Source organism: Columba livia, chromosome 8 (genome assembly GCF_036013475.1).
Source record: "Columba livia isolate bColLiv1 breed racing homer chromosome 8, bColLiv1.pat.W.v2, whole genome shotgun sequence".
Classification (NCBI taxonomy): Eukaryota; Metazoa; Chordata; class Aves; order Columbiformes; family Columbidae; genus Columba; species Columba livia.
In genome coordinates, this window is record NC_088609.1 from 25,876,294 (window position 1) to 25,889,554 (window position 13,261).

At 38.2% G+C, this 13,261-nt stretch overlaps 1 protein-coding gene across 50 annotated transcripts in view; it reads left to right on the forward strand.

Moving 5' to 3' along the window:
* Positions 1 to 13,261, forward strand: part of LOC135580042 (uncharacterized) — a 494,152-nt gene that overhangs the window by 122,904 nt on the left and 357,987 nt on the right. For 39 of the 50 annotated variants that reach the window (XM_065071198.1, XM_065071196.1, XM_065071203.1 and 36 more), the window contains exon 5: positions 11,429 to 11,485. The exons of 9 other annotated variants lie outside the window; for them this stretch is intronic. In XM_065071198.1, the coding sequence (XP_064927270.1) occupies positions 11,429 to 11,485 (57 nt within the window). Of the gene's footprint in view, positions 1 to 11,428; positions 11,521 to 13,261 lie in introns of all 50 variants that reach the window. 2 more of the 50 variants (XM_065071243.1, XM_065071244.1) reach the window with 1 other exon arrangement.

Sequence of the window (13,261 nt, forward strand, 5' to 3'; positions counted from 1 at the left end):
GGCATCTTTAGCTCTCAAGCACCCACCCAGAAAGGCTGGCTGTCTTTGGGGTTTCCAATATATTCTGGGCAGTTGTTTGGTTTCTTTGGCTGGGCATACATAGATCCAGCCATAGGTTGCTAGTGATGTTGCTTTCCAGGTAACGTTTTGGCGTTCTGTGATTGCTGACTGCTCAACAGAGACAGGAAAACCCTTTCTTTTTGCAGAAGTTTGTAACTATGCAATACCTAGGCAGAATACACAGTGACAAAGAAAGGATAGTTCTGTGGGTTAAGAACTTCTCTATTCCATTTCTAAAGCTTCCTATAACAGTGGCATTATGAGAATTTATTGTGGACACCTCCAGAAAACCGTAATGTAAAGAATTCTGGTAACAAGTACCAGTGACAGGAGGACAAACTAAAAAAAGTAGCAACTATATAATAATTAAAGAATTAACTTTGAGAACTGATTTTATATTCACATAATATATGTACAGGCACATGAATATCAGAATTTTTAAAATTCAGCTTTGTATTAAGATTCAAACTCAGTATTTCACTTATTGCCATTTGCTTTTCATCCAGTCGCTCTGTTAAAAGCCATTCTCCTGCATTACTCATTAGCACAACAGCAGCACAATGTACAGAGCGCATGACCTGTTCTTGAAAAATATATGCTATCTTCCAAATTATTTTAAAATATTTTTATCTGTAAGGAAAGCTACATATATGAAAATTGCTAGAGTTACTACGCTTAGGTTTTTTATACCCCTGTAAGTCACAGCAAAATTTGATCTCAGATGTTTAACTTGCCTTCCGTGAAAATCAATGTGGTGGGCACATCCAAGTTCTCATTTAAGTGTACACAGAGACACTGAAGTACTTTTTATAAAAGTGAATTTTTGACCAAGTACAGTAAATTGTAACAGATTCTGACCCTGTTACAATAAATACATAATTTATCACAAGTACTCCACTAAATACAATTTTCTGAAGTATCTTGGAGAGGTAGTTACTTGCTATGCATATGCAATTGCTACTTTTTAATATTTAAATATCCTGGAAGTTTTACCTTTTTGTTCAAAGTGGGAAAGACAGATCAGCTTTCATGGCTGAATCAAAATCAATGTTAAATAATTACAAATGAAAAAACCATCTGAAACTATCCAACATGTATTTTTATATATTATCTCAGAAGGTCAAAACTGAGATTGAGAGAACATGCATGAATACAAATTGCATTGCCATATTCAGGGTCTTGTGGATTCCCTTATTTTTTATGGATGATTCAAAAAACCTCTCCCAAATGGAAGGGCTGCAGGAGAACAGCAAGTTCCAGGGCACCGCATAGCGATGGAGGATTCTGGAGAGCTGTCCTGTTACAAGGCTCCCCTTTGTGCAAATGCCGTGGAATTCCTGCCAACTTACTGTATTATCAGGATTTAATTAGCACTGAGAAATACATTAGAAGGCTTTGAACTTTGGGATAGAGAAAAATGTATGAAAATCTCATAAGCAGCCAAAATTAAGGAAGAAGTTGGGTTACATTTAATTTACATGCTATTATTTAGGTTACCAAAGAAGCCAAAGATCTGATGAGGAAAACACACTGTGATAAATTAGCCAGGGCAGACCACTGTATTAGTGGGGCCGCACTTCTTTGTCTACATTTCTGCATAACTCGACCTTAAGAATTACAAGTAATTCAGGACAAGGAAATGGGAATATTAATCACATTGTATCCTTTCAGTCTTTATTAGTCCTTCTGTACTCCACCAGGTCATAGATGCCATTTCATATATTTTGTATAAGCTACCAAGGACAGTCCCTGGCCTAAAGAATTTACAATCCTATGCATGAGCCAAGATATCCCAGATGGGTACAGGCTGACACAAGTACAGGAAAATAATGAGACTGTCTTGTTCAAGATGGTAGACAGCGGCTGTACTTTAACAGCACCTTTGTCATTGCCCATTGGTGTTCCCACAAAAGCATTAGGAAAACCTTTAGGCAGGGGATACTTTATTTTTGCAAGTGTTTAAGGTAGTACCAGCTCAGAGAGATTAAATTCTGAAGTGCATGTTTTAAAACTCATCAGATCCATGATGAAACCGGTTTCCCGTTTTTATCTGATTCTCTGATTCTTTTCCTGGGAATAAGGAAAAAGTCTTGTGTCCTGCCAGCTGTGTACAGGCTGCCACTGAGCCCATAGTGTTTTCTAGGCAATTGCTCGGGAAAGCGCAGATCATTTACAGATGAAACCTCAGTTTTCACTGCTCAATAAAATGCACACAGGCAAGTTAGGCAAATAACAGTACCTTTTAAAGCATTTTCTCAGTGCTATAATGATGCTCAAATTAATTCAAGTGATTTTATTAGAGATAAAAATTATTGGAAATCCTGGTTTCTTCTATGATGCTTCTAAAACTATACCTAAGTGAAACATTTTTACTTTAGATCCAGAAATAAAAACTTCTGGCATTGCTCATCATTAGAATTTTTCCCCTCAGGCTTTGTCTTTATTAGCAGCTTAAGAGTATATTTAGCACTGTCATATGTGAAATCTCTTCTGTTTGCTAAACTAATATGGGATAAAATGTCTTTTTTTACAGTGTTACTCATTCATTATATAAAAATGAAAGAAACTACTTCAGTGTGTATAGAGAACTGCTCTCTATTTTTATGACAAAAGGGAGGTGACAATACACATCCCTTAGGCACCCAGGGGTATTATGTAAGAGTCATTAGTGTAATTGATATCCATATAAAGAGTGTTGTATCAAACATGATTAAAATGTGCAATATATTACAGAGGTTCCAATGTTCCAGCTGCTTTGTTATAATCATTCTTCTGATAGATATATTTCTGCTTCCTTGTGAAAAAGTAAAATTATTTCAGAAGAAGGATCTTCTCCTTCTTTACTAATTTAAGGCTTGGTTTCTAAAAGGCATGTCTTGTCCTATATATATGACTTTCTCATGTACAATGAGGTGAACATTTACTGTATATCCACTCATGCAATAACAATTTAATCAAGAGAATTCCTTATTTTATGAAGACTTTTTACTAGGCATCATTTCCACAGACTGCTAATAGGCCTTACCAATTCTTGTAATAGAATAAGATGATATCTCTTGATGGCATGCTATGCTTTGCCAAGAAAACTAAACTCAGGAGAATAGATTTTACTTCTGCTTACACCTCTTTTACACCAGAATGGTAGCGCTGCATTTATTCTCATGACAGAGGAGGAGGTGTACATTCCTAGACATCAGAAGACAATTTCTCAGTCTGCCTGAAGAATACTGTTGCTTCTTGAAAAGCTCTTTTTCTGCCATGGTGTTGAAATTTGGCAGCATTGTGCTGGTGTGAACATTTATCCTAAGTATGTTCCTATTACATGTATCAGAAAAACTGTTGCTTCCACAGGCTGAGTAGTTTTCTATTTACATTCCTTCAAGAATTCACCCATGCTGAACATGCTGTGTGCTACGCCTGGCGGGATGCTGAGCAGGGTTGTCTCCACACCTCCAGGTACAACTGTGATGTTGGGCAAGGAAACTTTCTGTTGGGGCAATCCAGCAGAACACTGGGAAATGTAGAAGAATCTGCTGGTCTCAGAAAAGGGAGCATGACAAGTAGAGCGGGGAGGGAAAAGCAGAAAGCTGCTGTAGTGGGAACAAGAGATTTGAGTTGGAGACAATGGATATTAGAGTAGCAAAGACATGTCAGAGCAACAAGGAGCAGAATGTGTTTGGAGGCAAAAGAAAAAAAGGTAATCTTACTGTGAGAGGCTATAACTTCCTCCAGAAACCTGGGTGTGGACCCAGGAATCTTGAATTTCTTCCTGCTCCTACCACCAGCAAGTGTTTAGCAGAGTGTTTCTCACCATGTCTCACTGTCTGTCACTGTGTGGTTGAGTGCAAGTTGTTTCAGAGGGCTGCACCCAGCTGCTGGATTTTGCCTTAATGAGGAAAAATCTTGCCCTGGCTAATGAAATAAGGTGACCTTGGTGCCTCAGCCACCCCCCTTCCCAGTTCAGCTACAAGGATAGGACCGACAATATTTGTAGCATGCAGGATTTAGTTTGGTTTGGTCTGCTAAGGCTGAGTTCATACACACTCCACTGGTTCTTTCTCCAGGATGGACATTCTGACTATTTAAAATGTCTTAAAATCTGTATTTTCCAAAGAAGCTTTATGCAGATTTGCCAGGCATCTGTTATACAATAACAGATATTTCCTGTCTGCAAATATACTCGGAAGCAGGAATCGTTATTCTTGAAAACTGTGAATCTGCCATGAGGGAGATGGTGAAAATATGACCAGTAGAAGGGAAAAACCTTTACAAAGGGAACAACAGCATCTGCATGCAATGACTGTCAGCAGGAACTTTTGGCACTGCCGTGTCTGATACTCGTTATTTTAACTGAGAGTTAAATAATGGAATGTTACCTATGCCTTTAGTGCAAGCTGGTTATAAGCTACACAGTAAATATATATTTATATCGTTTGCAGTACTATGTAAATAGTGAGTTTGCAGTAGGAGTCGACAGTGGTATAATAGCAACACTTAAAGCATGATCTTTCCTTTTACCTGAGTGGAGTTATTGATTATAGAGAACCTGTTTTATAGCCAACGCTGACTTTCCTGTACAGTAATTGTATATATGCTGCAGTTTGCTAAAGCCGTATGTGATTGCATGAGAGCAGTATTGCCCTCTACTGTGGTAACCTAATTTCAAATCTGGTGCTTTTGGTTTGCGTTATGAATAAAGTAATACAGCAGTGCTGCACAAGGATGTGTATGGGAAAAGAGAGGAAGCTTTCCTTCTTGTTGTGTATTCTGTGTGGAAGCTACTTTATGTATCATGTTTCTTTTTAACCTCAGCCCTGGTCAAATTTATGGGAACACTTGTAGGGGTGAAACAAGCAATCTGCGGGTCAGGTTCAATGGAGACAGAACTGGGTTAGTGCACTCACTCTCTTGTAAGCCTTTATTACTGAGTGTTTTCAAGAAAGAGAAATCCATGCTGCCCAGCTTCATTGCAGATTCTGGACTTAGAGTTTTTAAAAGAGCATCAAGCGGAAAATGTCTGTTGGCCGATAAAATGAACAGTTTATCTTTTAGCAGTGGCCTTCATTCAGACAATTTTTGTTTTTCCCCTTTTGATGAATACTCAAGTGTCCAGTTGCCAAGGGAGGACTGCGTTTGGTTTTTTTTGAGCGGGAAGCAATAACAACATTTTGCCAGTCCCGGTGCTAACGCAGGCTTCTCTCGGGATTCCGGTTGTTCTGGGCACACAACGGGAGGTGCGCGTCCAGATGGGCGCTCTGAGAACCAGGCTGGCCCTGTGGTAGGTGGCAAACCTTTTACATTCGAGGAAAGCCTGAGCTTCACACGCATGAAAGTGTACACCCTCTCTGGACTTAGAAAGCAGGGTTTGAGAATAAAACAAACTTGAATTAAATTGGTTTCATTTTGAAAAGTCAAACCCCATAAGACTTTAATACTTGGGTGTATGCTGATGAAATACCATGACTCTAAAGACTATTAATATTCATAGGAAGTCTGAAATAATTCATGACTTTCTGGAGTAATGTTAGATGATGTACAATGGTAAACAGTATCATTTACACTGAACCTTAAAAATTATTGACAAAGACAAGTTCCTAAACACTGGCTAAACCTTGTATTTGTTGTTATGATTTCTTGGTTTTATACTTCAAGCAGATTTTCAATTAACTCCACTGTATTCAGAGTAATTATTCATTTATTATAGTCAGTTTAGATATGGTAAAGATTAAAGGAGTAAAACAAATCATTTCAGTGACATAGGCTAGTGATACATTGTTATTATTCTGATTTCTTTGCCTCTTGCATAAGGAAGATTTATAGCATCCATTTTTGAGTGATTCCTTGTTAGCATAGATTTTTATAGGTATTTAGTTGCTAATATAAAATGTTTTGATAAAGTAAGAAGCTATCTTCCTCTGCCCATTCCTTTAGGAAATATAAACATTCCTAGAATAAAAGAAAAAAGATTGTAAATTTGAACATCATGCCTATTATACATGCAATAAAATATACTTGCCTATTAATAAAAATAAGGTAGGTAATATGCTGCACCGCTATTCTAAGATAACTACATGTGTTGGATGTTGAGAAATTAATGGCACGAAGCAGATGCCTTCAGTCATGCAGGAGGTGTGGTTTCCCCATGTACTGCAACTACGTGCCCTGCAGTGTGTCATCTCACTTACGGAAGGGCTTTACATGTTTATAAAAGTGTGTTAAATATTGGTAAAGTTTATTTTATGCATTATGCATAAAAGTTGTCATTAGGATTTAACAAAGCAGCTTGCAGAGAAAGATTAGAAATAAAATCTCTGTATACAAAAACGATTTGGATGGTTTAGCTAGATGGTTCTGACTTAAAAAAATTAACATTTCACTTACTGTTCTCAAACAGCCACAGAAAGGAGAAAAACAGCACTAACTGAAAAGAGTGAAATATATGTTGTTATAGCAGTGCCTAGTAGGATCACTATTACAGAGGTTCTTTTAGTATTTCCATTATAAATCCTCTTTTTTCAGTGTAATAGCATGGTAATTTCAAATCACATTTGGCTTTAACTTGGCAAATAATCTGTCAACACAGAAATTCAGTTCATTTATATGTATGCATGCATTTATTCTTATATGTGCACAGACTATATCATGTTCACACATTGCTGATGTATAGATTTTAAAATAAGCAATGATTGTAAAGCTGCTTGTTTTTTGGTCCAGTTTTCCTAACCATCAATTTAAAAGGAGATTACAGATGGGATTTTCAGAAGCACTTAGCATTGCCTTAAATGGTTGCATTTAAGTTAATGGTAAAATTCCTATGCCTTAAATTGCAGTAAAGTTAGGTCAATGCTGTTGAAAATCTCACCCCATCTTTTCAAAATAAGTTTAGGGGTCTGACCATAGGTGTGTGGTGTAAGTGACTGACTTATGGGCATAATGACATTTAAGCGGAACTTCAAGGAGATTATTCAGAGCTCTTTTGTGCCCCTGAACATTCCCCGAGAAAATAAAAAGCCTAAAGCACGAGTCTAGGCACCTATATTAGATGTTTAAGTGATTCAGTTGCGGGAAATTGTTTTCCTCTTTAGAAACAAATTTGAAAGGATGCTTTTATGTTGATCCAAATAAAGAGAAAGGACCCATTAGAAAGTGAAGGATGCCACGAGTAAACAACAGGGATGAATGTCAGGGCTGGAGTTAACGGTGCAGGAGTGTCAGTATGAGAGGTGGAGGTATCAACACGCGTATAGAGAAACTCACAATAAGAAAGTGTCACTTTTGGCAGCCATACTTTTATTTTTATGATGTTGTCTATTCTGATTTTTTTTTCCAGTTGGATAACTTCCTTTTTGCTGCATTTTCCTCGCCCACATACATTTGTGCCTAGTTAAGACATTATCTGTCAGGTAACTTTGTTTACACAATTATTCCAAGTTAGAAGAGAACTTAGCAAAAGACAAAACAACATAGTTTTGATTCAAACTAGTCCCTGCTAATTCTGGAAATAGATACGGCGCTAGCTAAAAGGAAAACACCAGAAAAAGAGAATTGTTGAACTCTTTAGTTATACGTCCAAAAGTCATTGGGAAATTTTCTCTCAGTAAGCTAGAACACTTGACTTCTATTTATGCTCTGGAACAAATACAGTTCCTCTGTTAATAAAGTAAACCACAGAAAGAAAAAGGCAATTCTAGGAAAGACATCATTATTAGGTGGTGTATTAGATGGGATCAGTGTTGATCTTGGCCTTTATCAAGCAGGGCATCAATTTGGAGGTGATTTGTTGAGTTTGTAGCTGTTGGCTGATCCTGTAAGGGTTCTGTATTTCCCTGGGACTCGCTGGTACAACTGGTGGTAGCTGTGGTCACCACTCGCGTTTGCCTCTGGGCTCTGGCCTGGACACTGGGGTGGCAACCTCACTGGGTCATTATGTGGCATCATCCGAGGTAAACTGCTGATGAACGTGCCATATAATAGATGTAGCGATTGCTAATTGGGGTAGCAGTACCTCTGGGAACACGGATTGCGATGGGCAGGTCTGCTGTGCTTTGGGATTTCATTTGAGCCAGCAGAATGCTTCTAACCCAGGCACTTAAGACTGTGCTTTTATGCATGCAGCCATTTTTTTTTGTTTGCAATTTTAACAGAATGTAAGCAAATCTATAAATAACTAGGTGAACAAAAGAGGAGCATACATACTTACTTAAATACTGAAAATGAGCTTTGGGTCATTTTAGTCAGAAATTGGAGGGATTAGGATTTTTTTATTACATGTTGGTTGGTAGGCTTTAACAATTCCATTTCTTTCAGCTGACTCACACCCAGAGGGTGGTAGGTGTTCAGAGTTCATCTCAGTTACAGATTTGATTTCAATTAACAGTTATTCAGTACTGTTACTCTCTACTACTGTTACTGTATAAAATGTTAATGGCTTTCATTTCACTTTCCTGAAAGACAATCAAAGCTGATTATTCGATGAGTTATATGGCAGCACTGAGCTCTTACATGACGGATTACTTTTTTTTTTTTTTTTAGCATTTCTCTGTTATTCAGAACTTTTTGTTTAAATAAATGAGAATATTGTATATATTCTAAGAGCAAGGACATTTTGGATACAGGGTGCAGTGGATGACATGCTGTTTCGTCTGTGTTTGTAATCTTGCGTGATACAGGACACCCTAAAAGTTGTGGGTTTAACTTTGTATTTCCTGAATGGAAGAGTCGCTTCTGTCCCTTGTGTCTCACTCCTTGGTAAACCGCAGTGAAATAAAGAGCCTGAGTTAGCTGTTCCTGCACATATTGCAAGTTCAAAACAACCTATGAACATAATTAATGTGACTTTATTTTTCCATAGTATCTTAAAGTATGTTGTATCATAGCTTGAAATTTCATGTTGGTTTCTTTTGCAAAGATCAAAAATATGATAATGGTAAATTAATGTTTACAGATATATAAAGAGTGAGTGTCACAAGGATGGAGCCAGGCTCTTCTCAGTGATGACCAATGGTAGGACAAGGGGTAATGGGTACAAACTGGAACACAAAAGGTTCCACTTAAATTTGAGAAGGAACTTCTTCTCAGTGAGGGTGCCAGACACTGGAACAGGCTGCCCAGGGGGGTTGTGCAGTCTCCTTCTCTGCAGACATTTCGAAACCTGCCTGGACACCTTCCTGTGTAACCTCACCTGGGTGTTCCTGCTCCGGCGGGGGGATTGCACTGGATGAGCTTTTGAGGTCCCTTCCAATCCCTGACATTCTGTGATTCTGTGTGTAAACTCAAAAGCAAGACATCCAGAGAAAATATTTGCTACCCAAGAGACACTGAAATACAGTTATCACAGGTCTGGACAGCTTGGCATTAAGAGAGGCTCATGAGGTTTTTTGCCTTTAGAACACCATTCAGATCCAATCCTGAAGTGGCTGCTGGCTAAATCACGAGCCTGACTGCTCTGGGGCCTGCAGGATACGTTCACATCGAACATTCAAGTCCCGTTTCTGCTACTCTTCAAGCTCAATTCCCTCATTAGCTGCTTGTCTTCGGCCACTCCTTGCACTTCTCCAGCTCTAAACCATTCCAGATTTGGAGGGATCTCCAATAAAATTAGTCTCAAGGACGATATATACCATTTGTGTGGGATGCCACATCGCTATGAATTTCAGTGGAGCCGAGTGCATGTAATCTCACAGGATTGTGTTGATCTTCAGAAAGCGCTGTTCTGGCTACTTTCCTTACTCTTTAGAACAAAATGTATTTGCTGGAACTATTGGTTTTGGTGCCTTTCAGGAAAGTCTGATCTACAGGACTAAGGAATAGTGTTGTCTGTGTCACAGAACCTTTCATTATCCTGGCCAAGTACAGTATAATTATGCAAAAGGAATCATCTTCACTATCCATGCAATCATTTATTCCTTTTGTGCTGCTATCAAGAGACCAAGTGGGGAAGGAAATTTACTATATGCATTTCTATTTTCATGTTTTCTGAGCAAGAAATTACAATGCCTGGTAAATAGAGCAGGTTCTTTACACTCATTATGGACTAGTGTGTCAAAATGTGTTGCTGACTTGGGAGTATCACCCATAAATTTGTTAAATGTGTTTTGAGAAGTGTATGTTTGACCCAGAGGGAAAATGATTACTACAAAAGAGATCTCTGAGGGGTAAAAGGGAGTTAGATATTATTTGGTCTCTGGAAATGGCAACTTGTGTGACTGTTTGATCCGACCAATGGCATAAGAAGTGAGCATGTAGATGTTAAAATGACACAGGCTCAACAGGCCGGGATGAAGGCAGAGGGATTGTGCTACTGCTTGTTACCTGTACAAAGCTTGATTTTCTAGTTTCTCTATGCTTTCCCTTCCCCCCCTGAATATTCTACACAGCTTTGTTCCTCAGCATATATGAAGAAATAATGGTTTACTAAACCATTAATGGTTTTTCTATATGATTTAGGTGGGAATTTCATATGCTTACTAGATCAACAGTTGACAAAATGGAAAAATAATGGGCACATCGGTGATTTTTCTGCACTTTTCTGCCTTGACCCTAGAGACTGCTGAAGGATAAAATGTTTTCTAATATAAATAGAGATAACAGGACCAAATTGAGTAACAGCTGCTGAAGGACTGCTCCACTAACCATGCCAAAGAGATGTTTCATGTTATTGCTGTGTTTCTTTGGTCTGTTCTGCATAGTACTGATGCACTGAGATCAGGCAATCTCGGTATTGTAGGGGTCTGAGGAGCCTCTGATGACAAGGACGTTTTCAGCCATGTATTAAGATAGTCTTTATGTCCCCTTTGCACTGCTGCTGTAACACAAAAGGAATGTAAAAATATCTGAAAGTGAGGTTATTTTGGTCTGGTTTCCATAAAACGGAATTGCATTCTCTGCTTGAGCCATTTTAATTTTATTTTTCGTTTCTTAGTTCTGCTAATCAGAGATTTTTGTGTTTCGCAAAAGAGAGAAACTTACAGCAATCAGTGTTGTGTCTTGCAACATCGTTTCTTTGCGAAGTAGAATTATTGCCTAACAAAAAGCAGAGATTGCCCCTCAACTAGTATAGACTAGGACATCAGTGGTCAAATGATGTCTTGGCAGCTTGCCCTAGAACAGGCTACCTAAAATTCTGGATCTTCTCTCTCCCCCATCGTCACACATCTTGTAAAAGAGCTGGTGATCTGTACAGACTCCAAAGAGCACAAGGAAATGGATTGGTTAAAAAAAACCAAACAACAAACAAAACAAATATGAGTACATTATGCAATTGTTTGGCATTAATTTTGATAGTATTATAATCACCTTTCTGATTGCACCACAATAAAGAGAGACTCAGAGTCAAAAATAGCAAAATCTATTTTTCGTCTTTTTGCAGGCGTGGATGCATGAGGATGACTTCAGAAACCCACAACTAAGGGAAGGAAGCGATGAGGTGAAAATGGACAGATACTGATTCTGCACCAGAGGGTACTGTTCTTAACATAGAAATAGTGTTTTTAATTTGATGCGCAAAATAGCATTTTTTGGAGGGGTGCTGACACTGTGTGACTGATGTTAATACATCTAAGTGCATCTTTAATTGCATGCCAGCAAAACAAATGTTAACTTCCTGTGTTTACATATTCAGCTAGTGGGGTTAGTAACAAGGCGAAGACTAAATGCAGCTCCAATGCTTAGAGAACAAACGATACTAACAACAGAAGGGACAGAAAGATTGTTGTAGGCTCATGGTTGTATCATAACTGGAGTACTGTGCCCCTGTAACCGTAGTTTTGGTTCCCCAGGCCATTTCTATCTGTATCTAGCAAGAGAAATCTTGCCTACCTCTGCATCTTTCCTTTTGTGGACACAAAGTAGGAAGAAAATCCAATGCACGTGGGCAAAAGAAGCTGCAGCCAAACTGTGGTACTCTTGACATTTTCCAGCAGAACATGTAAGCTTGTAAATCACTGCCAGCTCAGGCTGCGGTGACCCATGGACAGAGTTTCAGACTAATATGTAATTCTTAAGCTGTTGGACTTTAAGGAGATAGCAGTTGTGTCTCTTTTCACAGACTAAATATGATTTGTCTGTACAACAGGAGCGCAATTGGCTTATATGTATTACAATGAACTGTGTGCTGGGAATATTACGGGCTTTTGCCTTGTATCTGCTTTTGCCTTGCATCTAGCAGGTGACGTAAATGTTAAGCTGTCTGTTGAATTAAGTGGAGTTAGGGACGCCTCGTGGTTTGTATTACAGACCACCTACCTGATGTTAAAACACAGAAATCAGTAGCAGCAGGAATGACTCAGTGAGCAAAGTTGCTATTAAAGCATTTATGCCTTAATGGTTTCTATCTGTAATCCATATTACATGATGATGAGAAAAGTGAGGTGAAACAGAAGATTAATGAAAACAATCAATGGTAATTTCTTTGCTTTTACTAAATAAGTCGGTTTATAGCTCGAGTGTTGAAATCAAAGTAATGTCAAATGCTAAAGTAGAACCAGGCCTATGGTGCTGGAATGTGTCTCTCTGCGTATTGGTGTCTTAATCCACATGGAGCGCCTTCCAGGGCTGGAACATTTTTTGGAAGAGTCAAGTTCTCCATAGCATGTTACTTTTCTTTTTTTTTTTTTTTGTAGGAAAGAAAATAAATAGTTATTGTAACAGCACCTATCTTAGAAGTGACTGATCCTATTTTTCTGTCTGTAATCTGCACTAAACTGATTCTAGATTTCAGGAAGAATGCTGCAGAAATATATTTCTTGTATAATTTCTACTGTTCTTTCAAATGGCGGTTTGCAGAATGCATCTGGGTGTACAGCTAATGACCCATGAGCAATAAGCAACTGTTTAAGTAAAATGCACTATGAAAAAGCTTTTACCAAACAGCATTTTAATATTTTAAATAGATTTTCCATTGCAGGCTCTTTGTAACTGGATTAGTTCTCTGATGTGTTCTGACAGAGCTGTTGTTAGGGATACTCCATTAACTTTGTCTGTCATCTTATTTTCCCCAGTATCCAGCATAACACCCTTATATTTCATAATTTGTATTGCTATCAGTGCTGATTTGTAAATGTGCAAATTATAATTAACAACGGCCACTACTTCTATTAAATATTAAATCATTCTTGCAGCCTATATTTTCCACAGCAGATGGAGCCCTGCGGTATGCAAATAGACTTTTCTTAAGTAGTCAGCAGTTTTTACCAAAATTTTG